The sequence below is a fragment of the Alosa pseudoharengus genome, unplaced genomic scaffold, assembly GCF_046254945.1.
Source record: "Alosa pseudoharengus isolate Yale_2024_CS ecotype anadromous, Long Island Sound unplaced genomic scaffold, YU_APseudo_1.1 YU_APseudo_1.1_scf_12, whole genome shotgun sequence".
Lineage (NCBI taxonomy): Eukaryota > Metazoa > Chordata > Actinopteri > Clupeiformes > Clupeidae > Alosa > Alosa pseudoharengus.
The window spans coordinates 36,108,576-36,128,329 of NW_027468587.1; the positions used below are offsets into that span (position 1 = coordinate 36,108,576).

At 42.4% G+C, this 19,754-nt stretch overlaps 1 protein-coding gene across 1 annotated transcript; it reads right to left on the reverse strand.

Moving 5' to 3' along the window:
- Positions 1-32: 32 nt before the first annotated feature.
- Positions 33-19,375, reverse strand: LOC143119553 (syndecan-2-like). The gene is made up of 5 exons (XM_076281132.1): positions 19,054-19,375; positions 4,316-4,421; positions 2,398-2,570; positions 2,006-2,144; positions 33-1,799 (listed from the first exon to the last, which is right to left on the reverse strand). Exons 1-5 carry the CDS (start codon positions 19,111-19,113, stop codon positions 1,636-1,638), a joined length of 642 nt encoding a protein of 213 aa, XP_076137247.1. The 5' UTR covers positions 19,114-19,375; the 3' UTR covers positions 33-1,635.
- Between the last annotated feature and the right edge of the window lie 379 nt (positions 19,376-19,754).

Here is a 19,754-nt window from a genome sequence, read left to right on the forward strand (position 1 = left end):
TATTCATACAGCATCACTCCACATCACACATGTTTGTACACATCTCCCATGTTTATTTCAGAACTGTAGGCACTTTAAGGACTGAGAACATACATTTTTATCATTATAACACAGATTATGTTGTATATAAATTAATCTCATCTATAAATTATTGTGTATTAAAATATACAGACTAAACTGGTCAGGTCAAAAAATATGATAGATTAAGAAAAAGAAATCTTAAACCAAACAGCCAATCTCAACACCGAGACTGCTATTATGAAATTTGTACCAATACAGAAATGAAAAGGGGCAAGCATGTACCTCAGTGTGCTAATACTGACTAGGAGACATCTCATAGAGGGGTTTAACCTCCAACAGATTTGTGGTATTACAGTTAATCATTTCAATCTATTACATGCAGACCACAAGTGACAAAGTGATACAGTCATTAGTATAGACTCTTATCCAGCATCATGAGGCGTGATCTCCTTGGACATGTACAATTAATACCAAATCGTCCTTCACTTCTCATGAGGCAATATTGGCCTTGATAATTAAGACACAGTCTTTGGTCAGCCTATTCAGAGACCTTGAGTGCTACACAGAAACATTTACTTTTAATTAAAAAAACATTTTTTTATTAAAGGGCAGTCTTTAAAATGTTCACCCCACAAAGCAATGACACTCAACAACTCAAATGAAAGAATTAAGCAAACCGTTAAAAGCTGCAGAACAAACTGAAAATACCTAGTTGAAGGTATGGAAGCAGATGTGGGATACTGGGAGAAGGGAATGTTCCTGGTCATTTTCAAGTATATTTAAGACCAGCTGTGTTTCAATTCATCTGCAATTTCTCAGCAAAAAGCCTGACCCCGCTACCCACACTTGGTTTACCCTTCAATCTCTGAGCACTTTGGCAGGCACATCTAGACGCTTCGCTGTGCCTCATTTTTTTGTGATCAGCAAAAAGCACCCTGTGCTTGATGTGCACTTCATCCATCCATGAAGAACACTTCGGAGGAGTTGATTGGCTAAGTGTACAGGAACGCAAGGCAGCATGTACAAACATCTTAATGATGACTTTTTACATGATGCACACATGATGCATGTGTGAAAGTAAATAAGCCTGCATATAGCAAAGGAAAATTGGACAAGCCTTTAGTGGACTGAAAAAAATCACACAAAACTTGTTGTACCCTTAAAGGAGAAAAGCATATCCTGCCATTTCCTGTTTCTATAGACAAGTAATAGATTCTTTGAACAGTATTGACAATTTTGTCCTCAAAATGTTAATAAAATATTCAATATCAATGACAGATATGAATTAGAAATGATAGTACAACACATTATATTCCATAAATTCCATTTTTGTTCTTATAAACACAAATATGTAGCTCTACATTTTAAAAGTAGTCCACAACTAAACATGACTCATATGAAATGTCACTGTCACATTTAAACTTACTCCTCCAACAATGGCAAAAAATACAAACATTGTTTTTTAAAAAATGAAGTTTTTTGATAAATTATGCCCTATTTGGCTTGAAAGAAATCTGTGTTAATAAATTCCTTATGCCAAGGCATCATGTAATGGTTTCTCAGTCTAGAGACATTTTGTTGTGGTGATGTTTTCATGGACTGAGGCCAAAGTCTTTAAGCGTAAAACTCCTTGGTAGGGGCCTTCTGGTAGGCTGAGATGGGGGGCTTGCGCTCCCCAAGGTCATAGCTTCCCTCATCTTTCTTCCTCATGCGGTAGACCAGGAGCAGAATGAGGAAGAGGGCAAATAGGAAGCCGATAACTCCTCCTGCAATAACCGCTGAGACACAGACACATAGATACGCAGTCAGCCAAGAAAAGCACACAAATCATAAAAAGGTCAGTATATAATCACAGCTACAGTATATCCTACAATGTTGTTTATCATGCAATCGCAGTTAAGATGTTTGTTCTTTTTTGAATTAATGATGGGAATAACATTGAGAGGGGATACACTTGAAAAATATGAGATTCTAAGATGCACACCTGCCAGCACTTCAGTTCTCTGAAAGAGGTTTTCTGAGCGGACATCATGCAAATCCTCGTTTCGCTCCACACTGCGGTCAACGGGGCTTCCGCTCGGCTCAGCCTCCAGAAGCGAGTCCTCCGTCGCCTCCAGCGGTGCCTGGGCGAAACAAAGGGGGCAAATGGTGTCAAAACCCCAGGAAGCAGGCCATTGCTGTGAGACAGGAAACCCCCAAAACAAAATGGCAGGAAATACAGGATGTCATTTTTTATCGTAGCTTACCGGTTCCTGTATGTCCTGTACGTGAATAGAATGGCTAACTATAAGCATACGCAGCAGCATAGGTTGGAGGCTTGGAAAGCCCCTGTGCAAATGCTACACAACAAAACCAAGATGAAGGTGAGAGACGCACCTCCGTTCCCAGGCCTGTTTCCTCTGTGGTGTCATCCTCTGTGGTCTCTGTGAAAGTCTCCTGGCTGGTGGCCGTGTCTGTGCTGGGGGAGGTGGCGTCTGGGGACGCTTCAGGCTCTGGAGTGCCATACACAATCCTCCTGGTCATCGCCTCGTCCTCATCGTCACTGTATCCTGAAATACCAGGTACATACACAAGAATTGAACAATGAAAGAAAATTGGGTGTTATTTAACCAAATTAGTCAGGGTTATATAGTCAGGAACAGCTACATATTAAACTTGCACCTAGAAAACCATTTCAGCACCATTGTATACAATGCCTGACCATATTGGTCTATGGTGTGTTTGTGCGTGTATTTGACATGTATTCATTTAGAGGGCATAGATGACACATTTTCATCAACATATATGCTAGCTGGCCATAAACTTATCATATCATATTATCATCCCCTTGCTCTAACAGTTGAGTATGTGTGTGAGGGTGTGTGTGTGTGTCTGTGTGTGTGCAGTGCATATATGTACCCTTCCTAGGTATGTGTGTGTGTGTGTGTGTGTATATATCAACAAGCTCAGCCTGCATACTGTAACAGACTGAGGTAAGGAATGTAATAAAGTTCCATAAATAATAGAGGAGCTCTCCAGCAGACATCTGTTGGCCGACTGTACTGGTCTTGGCTGACCGCACGCGACCGCAAGACAAACATCTGTCTGCTCCTCACATTGTCGTCCCTGTTGTCTGGCAGCAGCGGGAGAAGCCCCAGCGCACAGCTAGTGTGATCACAGCATGACCAGCAGTCTCAACACAAGACCAGTGACCTGACAACAAAGCCAGCTACTTCACCGACAAAACCCTTACAGCATATAAAAGAAATCCTCCAAGCTGTAACAGCAGAGTAGTGAAACTCAGCACAGGGTACAGCCAATAGTATCACTGTGCAGCAAGATATGTCAACCCATGGCTTTTGACAGCAAGATATGTCAACCCATGGCTTTTTCAGTTCAGGGAATAAAAGACAAGATGAGCCAATAGCAGACGGACCAGCCAGTAAACTCAAACCACAGCCAAAAGGACCACAGCAGAACCAGCAATCTCCAAGCAAATCCGATAGCATGAGAGAAATGGCAGTAAACTTAGAGAGGCCAAAGGCAAAACGTTGGAAACTTATCTAATAACAGAGAAAATTCCTTTCACAGTCAGCAGCATAACCTCACCGCTGTATGGTGAGAGCATGGGAGGTCTTTAGAGTTTGATAGACCAATAAGAAAAACAAAGCTTTTTAAAAGCACATTTTATTCCTTTCTCATGATAACCCTTAGGTGAACCTGACTAACTAACACGACATTTCTGCATTTCTGACTTCAGGTGTAGGACTTCAGAACTCTGACTGGCATGATGAAGCAAGTCTCTGCAGTGAGACAACATGGTTTGGTTTTAAGCAACATGCCAGAAGCAGTTCAGAGTGCAGCGGTCCTGGACACATCCGTCTCGTTATGGGACCCTGAGAGCCAGGTGTGTGAGCGAGAGCCACATCTGAGGCCTCTCCAGCTCTGCTACCCTCACATGTCCAGAAATAACATATGGCATATGTTCAGCGCCACTGACTGTAAAATGACTTTATTCATTCATGATCCATTGCACTTTTACTGTAAAAACAAACAGACTGTATCCAGCAACATGTGAAGCTTAATTCACACGTGGCAGAGACGATTGCTCCGCCTGACCCAGTTTGTTCATCTTGGAAGTGCTTCCCATGATGTCATGCATTTGGCCACATGCATAGCAATCTGGTTCTAAGTTGAAGCAATAGCAGAATATAACATGATAGGACTATTACACCCAAAGCAGTCTTTCCAGGTTTTTCCACTGAAAGATTTAGTCAGGAGTGTGTGTGTGTGTGTGTGTGTATGTAACTCTTACCCGATCCCGAGCCAGAGTTGAAGTCATCGTCGTCTACAGGGAAATCGCCAGACGCCTGGTCTTCCAGGTACAGGTCATCCACAGTGGAAGGAGACTGTGCTCTGACCTGGAAGCACAACAGTGTAGATTATTCACATGGCTGAACAGGGCAGTGTTTTTCATTACAGGCCCTAAGGTAGACTGTTCTGCCATTTACCCGCTCAAAAGTAAGCAGGCAGGCCCAAAGCCACTCAACAGCTTTACCGTGCCACTGATTCCACAGCCAAAGTTCTCTCAGCTTACAAGGGATAATTAAAAGAACACTGTAGCAATTTCCCTTTTCATCAGTTTTCGAGGTACTGGATATCCATTTAATGCTAAGGGGCTAAAGCCGACAAAAAGGCCCATGCTCCTACCCATCACAACAATGTTACACAGTGCAATGCCAGGCATATCGGGGGCACATTGGCAATGTCAGAAGTCAGAAGTGTAGAGTGATACGTTTGAAGCTGTTATTTCAAGGTAAAATAACTACATAGTGTTGCTTTAACTATTGATAGCCATTAACTATTTGGATGTTATCATATAGGCAAAAGTACAATACAAGCTAGGGAGGTTTGGTGGTGCGCAGGAAGCCCACTCTTCTATGGCACACAAACAAAAATAAGACGTTCAGCTCCACACCATAGTTTCCCTAGAAACAGCTGAGAAAGAGAGGAATGTTTGACTTTCTCCTTCAAAACAAAAGTCTCCTTCCCAGACATGGAGCCCCCTCTCAAAACATTTACACTCCACATTTCAAAATGTACGACTGTTCATCCCTTAGGAAATGTACTTGCTTTACACTGTAGGAGTGCGTATGGAAGAGCTGTGGGGCAGACCCCATCATCACTGATGACTGATAGTGTTTTGGAGGATGACACAGGCTGCCATGTCTGTTTTTCTTAAACTATGACCCCTCTTCCTGCTCTGCTTTGTACTGCTGCTGCTACTAGCCAGACAGCTGACACACTGTCTATGTGTGTGAGTGATTGTGTGTGTGTGTGTGTGTGTGTGTGTGTGTGTGTCCATCCTTGATTATCTGTGTATTCACTCAACAAATAAACATTGACACTAAAGAGATGAGTGCCATTTTCCAGACTTTGCTTGGGTAGTGTGAAAAGAACGACAGATAAACAGGGTCTAAGAAGAGAAAAGCCAAAGAGTCTGGCTTCAAAAGAGGGCAGGGAACGCACAATAGCATGAGGCCAGTCACCCTGCCTTTCAGACGCACTGAGGGAGAAAGATGATTAAACCGGCACAATACAGGGCCCAGGCTGAAAGGAGAGAGATGTTTAAATAAAGCCATTTAAGCCTTCTCTCTCTCTCTCTCTCTCTCTCTCTCTGTGTATGTGTGTAAATGTGTGTACACTGTGCACGTGTGTGTGAGCGTGCGCGCATGTTGTGTGTGTGTGTGTGTGTGTGTGATTGTACCAGTAAGTATTTGACAGCTGAGTGTGTCTGGAGAATCTCCTCTCTCAGACAGAGCCATGATGCATGTCATTCATCACACAAATACAACGACAAACACACACACACACACACACACACACACACACACACACACGCACACACACACGCACACACACACAAAATGACAAAGCACTAAGAATACACAGATCCCCATTATGAATAATAAACGATTTTATGTATCTATTGAGCACCAAAGAAACATATTTCCACATCTTCTAAAGGCTTCCCAGGGGCAACTGCCTAGTCTATGAGCTGAATATAAATAGCATGTGTGGGGCTGAGGGAGCATAAAACACAGAGTGATATGCAATGTTACAGAATCTCCACAGCCTTGTGCTGAATGGCAGGCCTCCATGGGGAGCTGAAGGATCTCGCAGCACACTGAGCTGCCTGCCACTGGTCTCCCCACTGGGCATCATGGAGGGGGGGCGGGGGGGGTCTGACTTTCACTGCCTAAATATATGGCTAGTTTATTTTCTTTAGAATCCTATCCTACTGTATGTGTGTGCTGCATTAATGTTGGCTACTGCACCACATAAATAACACAAATAACAAAAGCACAAGTCTTTCTTAGTGCATTGGTATCAACATACTATCCATAGTCCAACTATGCCTTTTTTTGCGATAACACACAACATCATCATTGTGGTATTGTGGTTGTGTATTAGTTGTATTGCAGATTTTCTCAGTCGCTTTGGTACATTTCTCGAATCATCATTAACGTTTGCACAACAGTTAGTGCATTTCTCAAAATAGTTAGCGCAAACTTACTGCACCACATAGTGGGTTACCTGCAAAAGCGTGTATTTTGCTCAAAATGCTTAGTTTATGTCTCAAAACAAGTATTTATGCCAATGAAACGGTCAGTGCAATCAGAATGACAAGTCCTTATGTCATTGGTCATGGTCAAGGTAATCAGATTGCTTCGTCACATTGTCAATATGACCGTTTACTCTGTAACTTGTAACTGTAACTTTTCCTAATGAAAAACCGACAAGGAAGTACTTTTTTCTGTGTGACATAGCTATTTATATAAAAGCTGCAAAGTTACATGTTATTTTGTGGGGGGATTGATTTTTGTAGGGACTGGATATGTTTCAAAATTTTTACTGTACTGTTCGTACTACAATTTGTTGACAAACATTATTATAGTATAAAGAAAGCAAAACCTTTTGCAAGATTGTGCAAAGGAAAGCAAATAAATGTATAGTAAAAGATAGGAAACACCACTTCATTTCTGCATGTAATGGCTTGATTGTGTTGAAAGGCCTATTTGTTTTATAGGGTAGGACTATTCAGCACGGAACTAGAACACTGCATTTTGACCAACATGACAGTAGCAAATGAAAATGTAAACAACAGCAGACATTTGAACATAATCAGTTGGATGGATGTGCTAAAGCATGTGCTGTTGTAGATTGGAAGATTGGAAGAAATCCACCAAAGCGACTGAGAAAACTGTAACTTAATATATTGCCACTTGTAGCTTGCAACATCACTTATTCTTAGTGAAAAGATGCAAGTTTTGAGGTGGTAGAATCCAACCTTGTTTAGAGTGCCTGGCCAAGCCCAAATCAGAGAAACAGAAACAGGGGAGAGAAGGTCAGAATGGGGAATGGGTTTAAACTGATGCACACTCTAACCATGGATGCACAGCTCACACACACACACACTCTCTCTCTCTCTTTCTCCTCTAACTGTGTGTGTGCTCTCTTTGGGTGTGCTGGAGGCGGAGATGTGTGTGTTTGTAGGTGATCTGAGGAGTGCATTCCTGGGATGGACCTGAGCCACGAGGACACAGGCCTGCCATTGTGTGCAGCTCTGAGACCGCCCTCTCCCTGGATGTGCAAGCACCACACACCCTCACACAACCCCGGCCCCTGTCCACACCTCACCCCCACCTCCACCTCCCCACCAGCCACCCTTCCAGTCGGCTCACCTGTCAAAACCTAGAAGTGCACCACCACTGAAACAACAGCTTTTCATGTGTCCTGCACATGACGTACAGGCACGGACATTTTCAGCACCTGTATGGGAAATACATCGGCCTGAAGCGTACTCTGTTCACCTGGACTCTTAGAATGAGACAGTCACGACTTTTAAATGGTATCAGCAAAGGCCTTGTCTAAGAAAGATTTTTTATATGAACTTAAAGTTACAGCCTGTAATATTGAAATAGTTAATAGCTGAAACAGTACTTTTAGTACTTTTTAAAAATGTACTTTTACTTTCAAACGCTTCACTATAATTCACCATAAAGGCTGTATATTATATCAGCAGTGTAGCCAATGATACTGTGTACACACTGCAGCATCCATCTCCTACTGAGATGCCCTTGGTAAAGCTGTGGAAGTAATGCTGCAGTGGAACCAGTCAGGCGAATCTGTGCACGGTCCCATTCTGACACCAGAATGATATTATTTTTCTTCCAACACCAACCATAGCCAAGCATTGTCTTTTAAAGTGCCTTATCTGCAGCATCACTGCGTCTAGTAAGTCTTCAAGCAGATATCAATCAGTGGAGAGCACAGTACAGCCTGTTCTTTGAGTCGGTCTGGTCTCGAGGGTTATCACTACCTCTCAAAGCACAGGTGGAAGAAAGCTCTGGCCCATTCTTCTTCACAAAGATTGACACTACGGCTGGACATGTTGTCCAGGCTGGGATACACAGGCCACTTAGTAGTCCAAAACTACTTCAAGTAAATGTGGTGTAATTAATCCAAAGCTACTAAAGTGGGCCTCTTCAATTTTGGCCTACTGGACTGCATCTTTGAAACACTTGGTTGGTGAAGCCCATCTCATCCAGACCTTGACGCCCTGAAGCTGAAGTAATACAATTATTCCACCATAAGCTGCCTCTTCACACATTCCAGGCGATCCACTGAGCCGACTGCATCTAATGTCATCTCAATATGAAAGAGGCCAGTCTATTTCCTGTGCGTTCCCCCAGCCGTGGCCCTGTAGTCTGCGTCTCCCATTTCCCACAGACAGACAGCACTCCATGACTCGCGCACTGCCACATCTAGTGGAAAATGAAGGAGGAGGGCTGAGCTCAGGCTAACAATGGCGATTACTCAGTGATTCCCCAAACCCAGCGGTCTGCCTGCTGTCTCCCATTAGACTCAGGCACAGGTCGGGGCAGCCCCATGGGGGCCTGGGCTGTTCACACCACTGACTGGCGTCAGCAGACATATTTAGTGCTACTGTAATAGTGTCCAGTTGACAAAGGCAACATGACCAGAGATCAGAAAAACAGGAAGGAGGTATATTCCACTGAGGGCTTGAGACAGAACTTGGGCTGAAGGTTATTTGAAACATGGATTTACAGTGATTCACTGACAGTTACATGCTGCTTCATATTGTGTTCTTTGGGACATAACTATTACGTGGTGAAACTATTTATGTAGTATAGAACATCAGGCATCTTTTACAACATAAGCCATTTTGTCAATCCTTCAGCATACCAAATTATTTACAATACGTCAAGGGAGTCCAGATGTTTGGGATGACAAAACGAATCATGGATGGTGCAGAGCTAATCCAGCAGCAAAAATGTACACACAATATATCCATGAACACACAAGCACATGCACGTGTATACACACATACACACACACACACACACACACACACACACACACACACACACACACACACACACACACACACACACACACACACACACACACACACACACACACACACACACACACACACACACACACACACACACACACACTGTCTCAAATGTGCTGCTGAGCAGTAGACGCCGGTAAATGCAGCCCATTCAGAGCACTGGCATGTCTGCTATTGTTAATATGCTTCCACAAATACAGGTGCAGCGCTGGCCGGGGTGAAGGGGCTGACTTGGCTCAGACTGCTCACGCTGCAGTCTTACCTCACCTCACGCTTAAGGAATTGTCAGCTTGGAAGGAACCAAAAGAAAATAAATACATTTTTGGCTCTCAAACCGGAAAAATGTCTGTCGTCATAGCAAGAGCCTTCCGTGTCTGAAAGATGCCACAGAATCCAAAAAAACCACGCACTGGACATCAACACAGATGATAAACACTCTGTGTGTGTGTGTGTGTGTGTGTGTGTGTGTGTGTGTGTGTGTGTGTGTGTGTGTGTGTGTGTGTGTGTGTGTGTATGGATGTGTATGGGTGTGTGTGTGTATGCGTCTGAATCTTGGGTTTAGAAGCTATTCTAAGAAAGCTTGTTTTCACTATCAGCACATGCTTATCCTGATGCCTATCCCTCCTGCTGTTGTGCTGGCGTCTTGCCAATCACGCTGCCTTAGGAAGCATAACGGCCCTGAGATTTACAGCTGGATCCTCCATAACCTATGTGTTGCAGTAAAAAGCATGCATGGTATGCTTCCTAGCTCTAGACCTCTCTACAAAGACCTTTCACAGGCCGTGCTGCAGTGTCAGAACTTTTACTTACTTCGCCAATGAGTGACAGAGGTATTTTGATGATGCTTGATACATTTTTAGATTTACATCCCTTGTCACATAAAGCAACTGAAATAACAACTTGCATAGGAGCAGTTCAACTCTGTGAAGGACCCTTCCTTGACCTGTTGAACGTCGCAAACATTTGCTAAACCTCAAACCCACAAATATTTGGCCCTGGAAGAAAAGATCTTGGCTCGACAATAAGTCTTGAATTCCAGACAAGCTTTTGGTCTGATAAAGGGCAAATGTCATGCAGCACAAGAAAGAGACGGGAGAGGAAGATATATACATAGTGTTGTGGTAACACTGCGTGGGTAGACATAGCAGCTTAGTGTAGGATAAGAAATCTACATCTATATCAGATCAAACTCCATCTCTGCATGGCATATTGTAGACATGAACTAGCATCCCCCCATCCCCCCAGGGTTTGGACACTGGTCACACTGCCAACTTATGTTTCTCAAGAAAAGTGTAATAAGCACCATGCTCGCCTTTTCTATTGTAAAGTCAAAGTCTTAGGACAGAATGGTGGAAGGAACTGCCAAACCGTGTTGATGCATAATGATTATTTTGGATTGGATTGGAGGTATAATTTTAGCAGAGCATGAGAAAAGGGACAACCATGTTTGTACTAAAACAGTTCAAACTTCAAGTAATACTGACTGTGAAATACCTCCCTGTAAATTTATCTTTGAAGTCAATGATGAGGTTTGATCGGCATCATAGGATGTGACTTGCATCAGATAAAAAGTATAAATAAGCACTGACAGTTTTTTTTCTTAGACTAAAATTTTGCAGAACGTTCCAATTTTCCTCCCCTTCCATAGTCATTGTGAATTCTGTGTGCACGTTCAACTTCTCAGAATCAGGCAACTTTTTCAACATATATGAAAGACGATTCATAAGAATTTGTTCAGATTGGCCCCTAACCTGCTAAGCAGACCACACCCAAACGTTGAGGCCCTTATGGCAGCTTGTGTTTTTAAACCCTTAATGGCAAATCTGCAGCTCGGTTCCATGTTTCTGTCTGTCATGTGATCAAGCATAAGGACCTATATGGTTATTTTTTGGATCATTGGTGGTAGTATTAGGTGCAGTATTACTCCTTTTGACCAAGGCCCCAAACATTGGACATGGCCTGCTTGGCAGGTGAGGAGTTAATCTAAACAAACTAATATTCTTATATAAAAACTGCATTATGGTTAATTTTGGAGACCATGTGTTTCCAACTATTGCATAAAAAAAAAAACATTCTTAAACACATCACCGGTTCAGGGCACTTCCTTCTCTGCAAACATCTCTATCTCCATTCCTCTTCACCAGAGAGATGAAGGACTTCAATAGGTAGCCCCCAAGGCCATGCTATGCTCACTAGACACTGGAGCCCAACTCTAACCAGTGAGCACTAGAGACTATTGATGTTACAAGAACGTGTCCAAATGGCTCTCCGCTCTCATAGCTGTGCATGTGAGCACAAGGCTTAAACTCAAAGTTGAGTGTCCATTTCCTCCAAGTGGTCCTGAAAATCTTTTTATATACTGCACCTCTGAATCTGACTGCAGCTTGTTCACACATCTCTCTCATCGGTGGAGTCTAAGCACACCCACATTCAATTGTTTTCCATGTGTACTGGAGTGGGTACTGCAAAGTGGCCAGAACACTATTTTCCCCTCAATTCTGGAAAACACATTAGTGAGATATGGGCTAATCTCGGGTTTGAACAGAGCGGAGTAATTTGGCAGAAAGAATGTAAAGATGGATTGGCACACCAAACACTGGTGGACTGTTCAGTGAGTGTGTTTGAACCCACTCATTCCATTTTAAGTGTAGTCAGGGAGTTAAACAGCTATGTTTTTGTTTTTAAATATGAGTGTCACAAATGACAGGTTCCTGTGATACACCAAACACTATTGAAGTAGTTTCACTTGAAAAATTATAAACCTAAAAAATGATAAACCTACAATAGATATTAAATATATAATGATAGCACACGGAACAAAGTAAATTAGTATGAGAGACATTCATCGTTTCTTAATGACATAGATCAGTGTTTCTCAAAGTGTGGTCCGGGGACCACTGGTGGTCCGCAAGCTATCCCAAGTGGTCCGTGGGCAGACGTGGTAAAATATAAATTAGCCTAGTTGTTTGGAATATTGAACCAACTTGTAGCCTATGTAAATCCAAACAGTTCTGCAACACTCTATGTAACCTATGCCAGTTTAAATCATATGAATCATCTGACACAATAAGCAAGGTGCCAAGACAATAAGCAAGGTTGTTCAGTGAGTATGCCTATTGTGTAATATACTGTCGAAGTAGGTCTACTGTTTTTTTTTAGCTATACCTATTACAGGTAGGTGGTCCGTGAGGTTTCTATTTTTTGGTTAAGTGGTCCTTGGTCTGAAAAAGTTTGAGAAACACTGACATAGATAGTACAGGCCTCAGCACCTGAAAGCCTTATTGACTGAAAGGTACTGACTGTCCCTGTACAGGAAGTGAGTGGCCAGAGCACGGGATCCCCCTTGACAGAGTGGTGCTTGTGGGGCTGCTGCGGAAACACACAGCACAGCAGCCTTCCATCTCCGAGAGCAGAGCCGAGGTGTGCAGGCAGGCTGGCCAGCCGGGCTCGTTTTGTCTTATCTCGACTGAGATATGGTCAACAATGAGCGCTGCTGAGAGGAAACATGCACAGCTGTGCTATATACAAAAACCATCTGGCCTGGACGGCCCCATTTCCTGAGGAAAAGCAAAGCCATCCATATATGGGGGTTTATGCAAGGCAGGGGACAGAGACGTCAGCCCAGTCCACCCACAGGGGTTCTGTCTGCAGCCTGGGCTTCGCACACGGTCAACAGACTTGCATAACATACGAGTGAGCAAATGGTCAATATAGGTTTTGTTTGTAGTACAATTAATCTCCTCTGGGGACGGACTGTACGGAGAAAAAGCATACATGGGGATAGAACAGACTTAGGAAAATGTATATTCTGGGAGAAATATATATTTAAATATACAGAAAGACGTGGAAGAAAACACACATAGGTATGACTGTACAAAGTATGTAGATGTGGATCTGAATAAGGACGTGGGACTGAGTTAGAACTGCGTGTCCAGGTCGGACTGCTGATCACCACATGACCATCCAGAGCACACATACATGACACCAGTTGTACAGAAACACACACAGCAGAAGTTCAAGGTCACATTCAGTACACACTGCTCAGCAGATGTTTTCTTCTGAATTAACAGTAAGCAATTTTCTCAGTCCCTTTTTAAACCAGTTTTAAATAGGCCATTCAGGGGAGCAGCAAGGGGTCTTCTAAACAACCTATAATTATGTTTGGAGACAGCTGTATATGAAATCTATATAAATATCAGTGATGGGTGACCAACTACAAACAAAATGTCTGGCTCAACTGTTTGGCCCTGTGAGACTGATGTGGTCTCATCTTCCAGGCAAAGCCCATATAGCATCATAACCTGTTCATCTGGGCCAAATCTCAACCATAGTGTGGCACAGCCCTTAAATGAGATTACTGTTCCAATTCATGAATGTATTCATTACATCAGTGTCCATATGTAATGTCTATCAAATGAACAAGTATTACAACAAGCTAAGATACCTCCCAATGCCTACACAGTAAGGTAAAGGAGACAAACTTTGTTTTGATAAGCCTGAGGAACACTGGACACTGGCCTCTCTGTTGTTGTGGGCTCCGCCGTGGCTAGGGTGGCGGGCAAGGGTTCAGCCTCCCCACCCCCTCTCACCTACAGGCTCCATGCTAAATTCCTCTTTCATGAATGTGAAAGAGTGGTTGATGCAGAAAGCAGAACCTGGCCTCTCCCATCACACATTCACTCCCACAAAGATAGTCAAGCACGCCACCAACCCCTCTCTCCCACTCACTTCCCATTTGCTATGCTCATTAACGAATGAAAGAGAAATAGATTTTACAGGTGATATCACAGATGTTTATGACCATTCCTGTTTTTTTCCCCCGAACCAGGTGTCTACATTAAATAACTGTCTGAAAAAGACAATAATGGACAAGGACAGTCATAACTTAATTATGTCACAGCCATACTGTTTTAAACTGTTTTAGTCATTTGTACACAACAGTGTCAATGCTAGTGTAGGATTACAGAATATTTTTCCACAAAAATCCAATTATAGTTTTCTTCTGGCTGTCCACCTGGGTCTACTCAGACCTGTATGCTCTCGTGGGCCAGACGGTGGCTGATGTGCAATCTAATCACAGGCTCATGGTGTCACCTGTGCAGTCCTGTCCCAGTCCAGCAAGCCTGTTTATCACATCACTTGGAGCAACCAGCCACATCTAATGGCAATCCCAACCATTCTAAACTGTGAGGTGACCAATGAGTTCCTAAGATGTTCTGCAAGAACTGCAAGTAAGGAAGATCCACAAGCTTTCCAACCCCAAAAGTTAGACATGGTCTGAGATAAACAAAAAAAATCTGGTCAAAGAAAGTAGTAGTCCTTTTATATATGAAAACATTACATATGAAATGTTAACTCTGGGACAAAGTTTTACATATCCATCATTTTCCATCTGCCAAAGCCCTTCATTCAGTTTTACAGTTTGACCAACCCGTATACTGTAATCCTGGGAAAGTCCTAAATAAACAGGCACTTACAACTAGTTTCAATGTTTAAATGATTCAATGATCAGCCAGTCCTGAAAGACAAAGTGTCCCCTAGCTTCCTTGTTTAGGCTTTATCCCAGACACATGGGTGTTGGAGCGTGTGTGTGTGTGTGTGTGTGTGTGTGTGTGTGTGTTTGGGGGAGGGGGTGGAACTGACGTCCCAGGGCTCGAAAAGCTGGATTTTTTTCATGTTATAACTAAATGTTAATTTGTTGACTAAATTAGTTGAAGTTAACATTAGGCTTGGGTATCGAATATCGAGTATTGGTTGGAACCGGGACTATCTTTGCGATTTTCCCGGAATCGTTCAAAAGTTTAAATTTCGATTCCTAGTTTCGATTCCCAGTCCGCCGACCTGAAGAAGAAACGGCTGAACACCAACGAAGAAGCGCATAGTTTAATAGAATTAGAAAATAGAAAATTCATGGAGAAGGTCAGACTATTTCATTCAGAAAGCAGGGTTCCCGCGGATCCTTAAATAGTCTTAAATACAACTGAATTTTCGAAAGAGAGGTATTAAATGTGCGTATGGGACCGCCAGCGAGTGCAAGAGAGCGAGTGATGTCTCAATCCAGTTTCGTGTATTTAAAAAACGCAATTGTATAAGTGACTAGGCTATTAGGCTACGGGAGGAAGTGTAGTCCCTGATAGCACAGGGGCGTTGAATCCACGTTGAATCAACCTCCGCCGCTTCAAACAAACGTGGATTCAACGCCCCTCAGCTATCTGGGGTGGTTGCAGAGTGAAGATGTTTTTCACGATGTTTTTTTGCCTGACGTTTTCGTGGTGTAGCTGAGGCCAGAGAGATATACAGGTAGCCTACGTGGAATGAGGAAGCCTACGGTAGAATGAGCAAGAGAAAGAAAGAGCGATAGGTTGGCCATACGTTTGAATTTAGGCCGGACATATGGATTTTAAAAGCCCTGTCCGGCGTCCGGCGCAGCCTCAAGCCGGATGCTCATTTGTTCTCCTTTTTGGAGTTGCGCTTGGCATCTAAAATCGTTGCTCGGACGCAGCATCGTTTCACAAAATATGGACGCGAAGACTGTTGGTCAAATTATGTGCAGTGTTTCGCAATTAGGAGGAAATACTTAAGTTGATCTGTTTGCATCTTTCCAGCGTGTACGTGTTGCTTGCCTAGCCTAGGGAAGAAAATATCTGTCTAAGTTATAATAGCCTACCTGTAATATCTGCCAGCAGCTTGCTTGCCAGCGTTTCCCAGTAGGCTAAAGTCGCAAAAGTTGTGAACTATAACCGCATATTTTTTGAATGTCGGCGACTGGCTACATAAAAACGTGTGTTCATAATACGTGCGTGCTTGAGATGAAACCAGCGGTTTTCAGCAGGATCATGCGAGGAGGACCTGTCTCTTAATTCATTTAAAACAAGTCAATGGTTTTACAATGTTTCAGTCAAGCTTTGGTTGGTTTAGATACAACTGGTATGCAAAGTAATGTAAAGTAGTGGATTAACTTTAATTTGCTGTGCTGCATATTGGACAATAGATGCACATAGTAAATTATATAAAGTAGGCTTATTCAAATATGTAAATAGCTTAGTCTAACTTTGAAAAAAATATTGAAGGGAATCCAGTCCAGTGCACATGTCTTTGGCAAGTAGCCTAGGCTACTACAGACACAGGTGAAGATCAGTCAGCCTCAGCAGTAAGCAAAACCAAATATGTACAACCAGCTTCAAAAGCAAGCAGCCCAGACCCTTAAATTGGGCATTTATAGCTTTGAAGGTAATTCACACACAATTATTTTTCTTTCGCCAAAATATATTTGGTAACTTCTGTAGACATCCAAAATGGGGTGGGGGTTAAAATTAGTAGGAAAAAAAACTATTGCATAAACAGTCATATATATCTTTTTGCCGTGGTATAGTCTTAAGTTTCATTTAGATGTCTTGAAAAGGTCTTAAAAGTCTTTAAATTTGCACTTGGAAAATGTGCAGATACCCTGAGAAAGACCGTTGGTTAGCTAGCTCATTTAAAATATCCTAAACTTTTTTTGACCCAGCCTCTTAAAAAAATCGGAATCGAGAATCGCTAGGAACCGGAATCGAAATAAGAAATCGGAATTGGAATCGGAATCGTTCAAATTCAAACGATACCCAACCCTAGTTAACATGCAAAAGTACCGGAAGCTCTCTAAATTCTCTCCAAAGACAGGTGAGCACACAACACAGTTTAGCCCCATAAGTCATGTGGCTGGCTACATTAACTACACAACACAGTTTAGCCCCATAAGTCATGTTGCTGGCTACATTAACTACACAACACAGTTTAGCCCCATAAGTCATGTGGCTGGCTACATTAACTACACAACACAGTTTAGCCCCATAAGTCATGTTGCTGGCTACATTAACTATTGCAATGGTTCTCTCCATTGTTCATGTTAGAAATAAACTGAGAGCAGCCAGCTAAATAAACTGTCAAATGATACCTTGGTCACACCCATAATCAAGGCTAAAAATACCATTTTGAAAATATGCCTATATTAAAATAACTACCCTGCATCAAGGTTAGACATCTATTCAATAACTGTAAGACTGATTAGGCTACAACCCAAATTCTGAGAAAGTTGGGGCGTTTGGAAAATGTGAATAAAATAATGTCACCTTATCTTTAATGAGCATAGTTCAATAGCCCTAGGAACCATGCAAATCATGCTAAAGCAACTGTTCCTGTGTTGGGAAAGAGGATTGGAATGTGGTGACCGTTCAAAAGTCATAACCACATCACATATTATTATTACTAGGCTGGCTATAGACCTAATAAAAGGAAACAGTTCATTATTGACTTGTGTAATAACCATAGATTCATGTGTACATTGATGTTGGCTCAATTATTTCTTTAAAAAAATAGCTGTGTGTGATGAGGGATATGAGAGAGGGGCCCTCAGACACCACTTGTCTAGAGATCCCAGAGTTGTGTGCTTCATCTCTGGACAGAAATGAGAGTGCAGAGTACTTCACACATCGATGTGCCCCCTATATGATCTGTAAAGTAGACAATAGCAACTACTGGAGGCTACTCTGTGAGTCATTTTCAACTGTTGAAGGTGTCTTTCACACTCATTTTATACTGATTATATCCTGGCCATCTCTGCCCTGCATTGTTCAACACAAGCTAAGTAACCACAGTAAAATGCTCACCAATCAGCCTACTACCAAATACCAACCTAATGTTACCTAATGTTTGCTTGACAACAGCTTTCTGGACAATATTTTGGTTCAACTCAGTGGTGACTGACCTTTTTGCAAAACAACAAAACAGTTGACACCAAACAATGGCATCATCTATTTTTACATCAAGAAAAACAGCGCTTAAGTTTGGAGGTGAGAGATGTTATTCTTTGTGGTTGTTGGTATGGAGGCTTGGAAGACAGGGGTATGCTTTGTATCCAAGGGAAGAGAAGGATGCATGTGGAACTGACAACACGTGATGGTTCGGGAGTTTGCACAAGCACCAAGCAAGCAAGCAGAGACTGTGGTTTCTATGACATAATGGAGTTTGAAAATTGCCTTGTGAATGGTGAGTCATTCATTTTAGCCACATTAACCATAATACGCGGGTTGGCCATGGCACTACAGTTAGATCATGACCAGTGTCTCGTGACTACAATCAGGTTTCACAGAAACCACTCAAAATTGAATTTATTTGCAGGAGCGAGGAGGGGAGTCTGTTGATTCCATTAAACCCAGACGCTGGAATGCAACCTTTCTGGTAACGTTAACTCAAATGAAAGTTGGCCACTCAGTTACAAAGGCAAAAGCAGAGCTGTATCTATGTCCGTCAGTATTTTGGTATTCGTTTGTGTATTTTGTATAAAATAGACGTTTACTGTACACTTCCACCCACAAACAGCCTACTCATGAATCTGACATATAGTCTTGTCTAATTTAACAAACCAGCAGCATAATTGATCCAGTATGATTTAATATGTTGTAATATTTGTGCAGTATGATTTAATAATATATAACCATTCTGACATATAGGCTAATATTTCTTCAAAAACTTTAACCTATCCTATACCAAAGACACGAGCAATCAAGTCATACAAGGTAGCCTACCATAAAACAAAGGACATTAGGCAACCGTGCGCTTCAACAATACCTTACCTTTCCTCCCGTAAAATAGACCAGCGCGGAACAAACCAGGAGTATCCAAATATGCTTCATTATTAGTATAATCTCGGTCAGTGTGATGATAACCCTCACAGGTCTGTTTCACTTGATTAACTCAGTGGCTGCGCTTTCACAGAAAGTCCAAAATGAGTCTTCAAAATGTTTTAGCGCGCTTGCCTCGCTATCCAGTCCTTATTCCTCACGACGTCCCTGTAACCTCCTGTACTTGAAATTTTGCCAAGCTCGCTGACGCTTCGCAATTCATATCAGACCGTGCGCATCGCTGATCGTCGGAAGCAGCAGTAAAAACACTGTGACACGGTAGATGCAGATATACGTGGTGAAGCAGAGGGAAAGGCTAAGCTTTGATTGACAAGTACTTGGGCCATAAAGAAGCAGAGGGAGGGGGGTTAGGAAAGGATGCTCTGCTCTTCGTAAGCGTGTGTAAACCATCTGGGCAGCTAAGTTAACTAACAGGATACTTACTGTAGTTCTGGACACTGACAGCACTCGAGGCAACTCGAGGCTTGTTGAACAGAACAAGCATGAAGATTTCATCAATTACGCATCGTCCATGTTGATAGGTAAAAAAGTTATTGAGATTAGACTACCCTCAGTTGGCTAACTAATTAGATAGCAGAGCAATACAATAGTAGACGTTTAGTGAACACCCCACGTTATATTATAAAATGCAA